General features: G+C 38.0%; 1 protein-coding gene across 1 annotated transcript in view; it reads left to right on the forward strand.

Moving 5' to 3' along the window:
* Window positions 1–2,630: 2,630 nt before the first annotated feature.
* LOC107552644 (uncharacterized) overlaps window positions 2,631–7,633 on the forward strand; it is a gene marked incomplete at its 3' end in the record, with an annotated part of 31,571 nt that continues 26,568 nt past the window's right edge. The window contains exons 1-3 of the mRNA XM_016234579.1: window positions 2,631–2,649; window positions 4,019–4,197; window positions 7,283–7,369. Coding sequence (XP_016090065.1) covers window positions 2,631–2,649; window positions 4,019–4,197; window positions 7,283–7,369 — 285 coding nt within the window. The remainder of the gene's footprint in view (window positions 2,650–4,018; window positions 4,198–7,282; window positions 7,370–7,633) is intronic.

Consider the following 7,633-nt stretch of genomic DNA (forward strand, 5'->3'; position numbering starts at 1 on the left):
TACTTTTAGATAAATGGATAAAAGAAATTGCAATTCTAACTATGGCTGTTGTAGGAATAAAAGTCCCAGTTTAGAGCTTAAGGATCCAGTTGCCTTTTTGGTAGTAGCATTGTGCAGAATATTACTAACTGTTTTTTCTTTTCTTTTCTTTTCCTCCTCCATTTTTAGCATGATTTAAGCCAAATTTATGATAGATGTCATGGATGATTTGAAATAAGTTTTTAAAGCATAATCTTGACAGAGAGGCTTGGAAATTCTGGCCCTTCCCCATTTGAGTAGACAGTAGGTTGAGTAGACTACTTGATGACTCATTGAAACAGTGACTTCAGGTTGTTTTATTCTGCCATTAAGTTCAGCTAATTTGTAACAGAAATAAAGTTCTAAACATATCAACTCTTTTATAGATGAGGTTTGCTCAGATGCATCTTTCTGAACCATTTTCAAGATGTAAAACCTACAGTTGAGACATGGACGTGTTGAGTAGTGAAGAGCAGAGAGCAGTGACTGTTTAACAGGAATACCCCCTCTAGCTGCTGGCTTTCTATAAAACTCTGGCAAGATGCTTTGATGCCCAAAGGTCAGCGATTGCTAATAAGGAGTCAATGGGATACAGCGTTTGCTTTGTCGCCCCTCTCTCACGTTCTCTCCCTCTCTCTCTGACCAGTGACCCCGGAGCAGTGTTAGGGTATTGTCTTTGAAATCCAGGGCTCCTTGGCTTATACACATTTCTTATTAGTTCTTTTGAACACAGGTAACATATGGCAGGTTGTGTTTAAAAGATTGCCTGCTCTGACCTTTCCTAGCATGCTAATTAGGCCCCTGAGCAGCGTTGGGCCCTCGTGAGTGTAGCTTAGGGACTAGGCAGGGCCTTATCAGGTAGCCTGTGCCAGCCGACGAGAGTGGTGTGGACTTTCAGAATTAACATTTTCACTTCATGTGCTTCTAATAATCACTAACCTAACCCGGCCTACCAACCATCAACCCCCCCCCCACTTTCTCTTTTCTCTCTTTTGCCCGCCTGGACTTTCCACAGGAAATGAAGGTGCCCAAAATTACTTTGACCCCTCGTCGGCAGCGGAGGGTGACTCAAGGCGGTGCAGGATGTCTGGGGTCGGAGGCAGAGATGAGCTGGAATTAAGTATGCCATTTTTTCTCATAATAGGCTGTCTCAGTTCATTAAAGCGGGGTGAGCGGGATCACTCGTAGCCAGTCAGAGCGCTGGGCGGGCCTGTCTATGTAAATACTTTTACCAGTGGGTCATGAGATAGGGTGGTGCTGTGACTGTCATTGCTGAAGGTCACCTATCATTGGTCAGTTCCAGTTCCGATCCCTATGCTTCCCTTAACTTCCTTTAAATGAAGGGGGTTCCTTCCAATACCACTACGTGCACCTCGGTGCGTCTATTAAAAGTGCGCTCTGGGGAGCAAAGTCATATGCATGTTATAATGAAACATGGCTATTAACAGAAAAGCCATTCTGACTGTATCTGTTGGACATCGCCATCCTGTAATATTCCACAATCCTCACAAACCTACAAACCTTTGATAATGACACTCCAGAGGTGGGGACACCTTCAAATGATATTTTGCATAAATTTCATTGCTGTCGAACGACTTACATTGGACTTACTCGCATGTTATTATTAGCTCTGAGCTATAATCATTTAATGCAAATGAAGGTCAGGAATTAATGTCAGTTGTTGGAAATTCATGCCGTATGTTCCTTTATGTTTGGTTTGGACTTTGCAATCCATGTGAAATCAGCCAGTGAGAGGTGTTTGAGAGCACAGCAATAAAATGTACCATATGCCAGCTGTAATATTAATCAAGTCTGATTTGCCTTCCCAGAATTTATGAATGAAGATGAGAGAAACCTTTATGAGAAACTTTCTGAAATGTTTCAAGAAGAAGACGCCTCGACTGTCATAGATTTACCAGGTAATGGTTATTGAACTTTTGGAAAGAAAAAACACAATTAAATATTGGAATATATTTTTTAATATTGGAATTGTTTCTCCTAGACATGAACAGGATCAAACTAAGTATTTGCCTACATCTTCTGCTTAGCCTTTTCTCTTTAGAAAACAAACCCAGCAGTCTCACAACTCTCTCTTCTAGAGTTTCAAGAGAGATTTGAACAATGTTTCAAATTGTGCTTAGAAAAGTCCACTATGAGATCAAACATTTTTCATTAAATTCTTCCAAGAACAAATTATTTTTATGTTATCCATGTTAATTTATTTTCCGTCATTTGTGTCTCTTATTAGGAATTTTAGGAGAAACCTCTGAAACAAAGGTTATTCTTAAATGAAACATACCTGAGAAGTCATATTAGCTTTGAAGCAGCTTCCACTGAGCAGTAGAAGTTTCCACAGGGCTGAACCTGCATCATGTTCTGCATCAAGCCCTGTTCTGTAAAGACATGATGTGAATGTTGTTGAAACAAATTCCGTCAGCCTGGTTTATAAAAAATAATGAATCTCTGCTTTTTACCTTCATTATCAGATGCTTGTGTTTTTTTTTTTTTATGCAAGATGTTTTTACCAAGCAGGCGAAATATTAGCCCCCCGATCTGAAGCTTCAGTGCAAAGAGTGTAATTCCCCAACAAAACATTGAGCTCTCAGGTAGGCATGGAGCTCAACTTCCTGTGTGAGAGCCATTGTTGTGCGTGACTCCAGCGTTTGTCCCATTAGCAGAGGGTCGGATTAAGACTCTCTCCCAAGTAGAGTGTTGGGCTTATGCTTCTTTTGTCTTGGTGTAAAATACTCTCGGTGAATCGGTTGAGGAACCGCACAGCAGGTGTAATTAGTTTGCCAGACTGTCATTGGGTTTAGGCCTCACGGTACACGCGAATACGGTGTTAGCTGTCTAACACTCAACTGGATTGTTGTGGATTTAGCTGGAGTATTTAGATTAGCCTCTTCACCATTGTCTTAGAATGCTCATAAAATCCTTCAAAGAAACAGAAGGAAAGAGGATACAGGATTAACACACACACAGTAGAAGGAGGAGGACGATCACGGGTAGCATCCATCCATGAGGCTTTAACACTGTCACAATAGACTTGAAACAATTGCCTGCAAGCTTTCTTCACCGCCACCTCTTAGTGTAGGACATAGTCTGGTAATTCTCTAAATATCTCCACACCTCTAACACTTCATGGGTTTGGAGCATCATTATCAGAATGGACACAGTCCAGTATGCTGCGTGTAAAATGCTGAGGGAACCAATTGATTGATTCAGATGATTTTCCGAAACCTAGCTGCCTTGCTGTCTGTACATAGGCTGCTACCTTACATGGCAGCTTCACTGCGGTCATATTAGCAAAAAAGGCCAATTATTATAAAGGCCCAGTTGAATGTTAGCAAGTTGTTAAGCTAGCAATGCAACACTCCAAGCATAATAATATACAACAGACAAATATTGGATTCTATAAAAGTCTATTTTTATTCAGACTTACTTGTACTCTTCTTATCGATACTTTTTTGCATTGAATAAGATTTATTTATAGCCGGCATCTTGTTTCTTCTGCCATCTTTGATGAATGCTTTCACCGAGCCTGTCATAATTCATTATGGGATTGCCTTATGTGTGAAGGATACATGAGGTGCAGCCTTAGAATTGGGCCAAAAGAAGGTTTCTACCATTTGGAACAGCCTTTAAATGATCAGAGGGCCTATGAAACCTTAAAATGCTGTCTAGGTAGGTAGCTCACTAGGTTTTTGGAACAGACTTGATATATATCTTTGCACTTTGGCCTGTCTTGATCCAGGTGTTTCCCCATTGGTGTATTGTGCTGCACTGTGAAACAAGCGCACAATCACATTAGGGCTTCATTAGCACTACTTTGTTTGATTAACTCGCTGTTTTAATTAAATCGTACTTCTGTGTAATTTGGTTCAGATGAGGAATGTGTCTAAACCACAGAGAGTTTAACATCACTATCACTGACTTTCAGATTTGTGTTTGTTGTGTATGTTTGTATTCGATTTACAATCATAGTGTATGTGTATTGTAGGTATGGTGACATCTGAGCATGCTGAGTATGTTGAACCAGCAGCTGAGAATGGATGGAGGGATCGACGGAGGGCTGAGCTGCTGGAGAGGAGAGCGGAGGTCATTCCTCAGTACGTGGAGCAGCTCGAAGAGTGTGTTCAGAGAGACATGATCCCAGTGAGCAGACTCACATTAAAACAGGTCAGTTAAATATAAGCCCATAAATCTCTGATGGCCAGAATGATCATTGGTGTGAAGTCATCGTAATCACGGCCTGAATTACATCCAGTCTACACTCTGTCATCAAATGGCAAGAGAAATGCATTTTTTTTCTTTTTAAATCAACAAAGAGTTGTACGCTAAAAAGTTAAAATGTTGTTTACAACAGGACATTTGTAGTTTTGATCTAGTCATGTCACACCACTCAGTTGCTGTTGTGTAGGCGCATTCCTCTCTCTGATTTTCTTTTAGTTTAATGAAACTAGTTTGTGTTCTTGTTGCCCACTCTAGACAGGGTTTGTTCAGAACACGCTGTTCTTTCAGCAATCTTAGTTTTTATGTTTTTACTTGTTTTATTTTGTGGGTTTACCATTTATATTGATAAAGGGAGGGAATGGGACATGACACAGCAATCAAACTACTGTATTTGCATGAGCAGTGCAAATTAAGTTGTTATGAACATTTGGACTGACTGCTAAGACCATAGTAGGGGAGAGTGGGGCACAATGTAACATTTTTTGACTTTCCCAGTGTGTAAATCCATATGGGGTTTAGATTATAATTTTTTTATCCACAATAATTTTACACTTGTCTAGTACAAATATGTCGCTTTGTTTCATAATTACAGTGTATACATTTTTCTTTATTCACCCTCAAAAAATGGAAGTGAAATGTGACAACATGCCCCGTAGGTGGGGTACATTGTAACATCTGAGGGGTACGTTGTAACATGACCATATGACTGCGGAGCTAACCTAACCCTAACCATATGGCAGCTTAAAATATCATCTGATCTAATGAACAAAAATATACAAAACAAACTAAAATATTTTGTCAATAAAATAAAATTATGCACTTTTTCAAATAAAATAATGGCGGTTTTTAAGAATTAAAAATAATCTGATTTAGGAGACCGACAATGAATACATTGCAACCATGGTTGGGATGGCCCACATAAATTAGCAAAAATGCTTTGCATTTCTTGATATAATAACTTATGAACATTAAACATTGACTGTCAATCTTTATTCACCTGTTCCTTGTGGTTTCTCATTGAAATTAATTAAAGTAAATAGTGTAAATTGTATTGCTAATGTCATAGAATAGCACATTGTAACGCAGTGTTACAACGTGCCCCATCTGCGCAACTGGAATTTAAAACCAGTTCGTGTCTTCTGCTAGTTAGCGAAGCAATAAAAAAAAAAAAACTAAACTGATAAATAACAGATTAAAATAATAGCAGATTTGCCTCATTTAAAATAAATACTAAAAACTGAGATGAAAAATTTACTTAAGCCAGACATTTACTTTTACTATGGTAAAATAAATATTCAACAATATCTTCAAAAGATTTTGAATTTTGGCACACTTTTTTTTCTCTATATAGTGTTGATATGGCAACTAGTAAATACCATAAATTGTGTTATGCTAGCATGTGTGGAAATATTCAAACCATGTGTGTTACAACTAACCCTGCATTACTTTGTGCCCTGCGCTCCCCTAATGGCTAATTATTTGTGCAATGCAGAAAACGTTGTCAGAATTGCAGAATCCAGTCATAAAAATGGAATGTACTGTATAACACAGAATATCATGGGATTGGACATTTTTTTTGAAAAATAAATAAAAAATAGCTCTGTACACTTAATCAAATTGCAATATGGAGTTGTGTCTGTGAATAGTAAAACACAACAAGACTTAAATATAAAGTTTACATATTTTTTTTGTGTCACTGTGTGAATGAATGGCACAGTTTCGTAGTATTACCCAAACTGAAGCACAAGTGATGATCATAGTATTTTCAGTGTCTGTCATATGACGACATGAACACCTGAACTTAATCTCCAGAGCTGCTCTGAGAGTTCATTTCACCAGCTTTTCACCATTTCATTTGAGAAAATTGTTGTTATATTATACACATTGAAACGTCAAAACAACCCTTCAAAATAAAACTTTGGTTTAACTTGAAGAAATTATGACAGAAATACAGTATTATTGTACAACAGACAAAACTATACTGTCTGTAGAGGCAGCATCCTGACTAAAATAGAACCTTGTAACTGTACTGATTTGGATTTGGTTTCTAACAGTTTTACTTTATATTAGCATGTCGCTATATTTACAATAATAATTTATCACTTCATCCACTATCTTTGCTGAATTAGTTTTTCACTGAGCTTTGTCTTTAAGGACAACAGATGTGTCCATGCCTTAAAATTCTCTCTTTGTAGGCAAAATTGTGTAATTTTATTTTGAATTCAATGTGTTGCACAGCTTTTTGGTTATTGGAATATAACTCATGGGTGCTATATATCTTTTTTATTTTAATAGAAGATTTCTTTGTTCATGTATATGGCCCAGATTTATTGTTTATGGTGAAAACCCCTTGTGAATGTATGTCATTGGTAATGTCATGTACTATAAGTTCACGTTATTTATGTCTTGCTTGTCATTTTTTGCTTTTCATTTGCAACCAAAACAGAAAAATCTGGGATGTTTCAGGTCATATTCTAGATGCTTCACTTTCTATGCAATTCTATATACAGAGGAAATGTCAAAAAACACAAAACTACACTGAACAAGATCAGAATTAGCCAGCATATTTAAGCTGCAATCAGTCTTGGCAACTTGTTATGACTGAAATGCGAATGAAGAGTTGCACATTAAATAGAGAATCTGAAGTTGAAGTGAGAAATGAACGCATAAGGAGCGGATGGGATGTAATGGTTGTTTGAGTCATGGCATGTGTTGAATAATCACTTTTGGTTTGTGTGCGACTGCAGAAGATAGCTCTCCAACTGTTCGGAAAACACAGCATTATCCCTACCACACTCCACAAGCATTTCACAATAATGTGTGTTTAAGCAGCACAGGATGTACCGCTGTCAGTCAGCGAGTATAACGCCTCTTAAACGTCCTGACTGAATTCTGCGGTGTGTCTGTAGGGTTTGCCTGCAGATTGTATTAACACATCTCTTTAGATGTTATGAATTCAAGTTAGCCACATGTAGCGGCAGAATGCAGTCTACTGGTCCTAAACAAGAACATGGATTTTCCTTTTTGGCAGGAAGAGCGTTCAGAGCGAGGGAAGACGGAGGAAAAGGTGTGGGCGAGGAAGCAGAGAGTAATGTCGCTCTTAAGGGGAAATTCAAAGGTACTGATGTGTGTCCAGAAAAAGGAAAGATTACTGTAGGTATGTCAAATGAGATTTCCTGAGGTACAGGAGCTGCTGCTGAGACCTTCTGCTGTCTTTGCCTATCAATCACACTGTACTATCACTCAAACATACAGTCACAGACTAATATGGACAATTCTATGCAGTTTTATAGAACTGTAACACATAAATGCATATATAATTGTATATATAATTATAATATAAACACACACACACACACACACACACACATATATGTATATA

The sequence above is a fragment of the Sinocyclocheilus grahami genome, unplaced genomic scaffold (assembly GCF_001515645.1).
Source record: "Sinocyclocheilus grahami isolate Dianchi unplaced genomic scaffold, SAMN03320097.WGS_v1.1 scaffold455.1, whole genome shotgun sequence".
Lineage (NCBI taxonomy): Eukaryota > Metazoa > Chordata > Actinopteri > Cypriniformes > Cyprinidae > Sinocyclocheilus > Sinocyclocheilus grahami.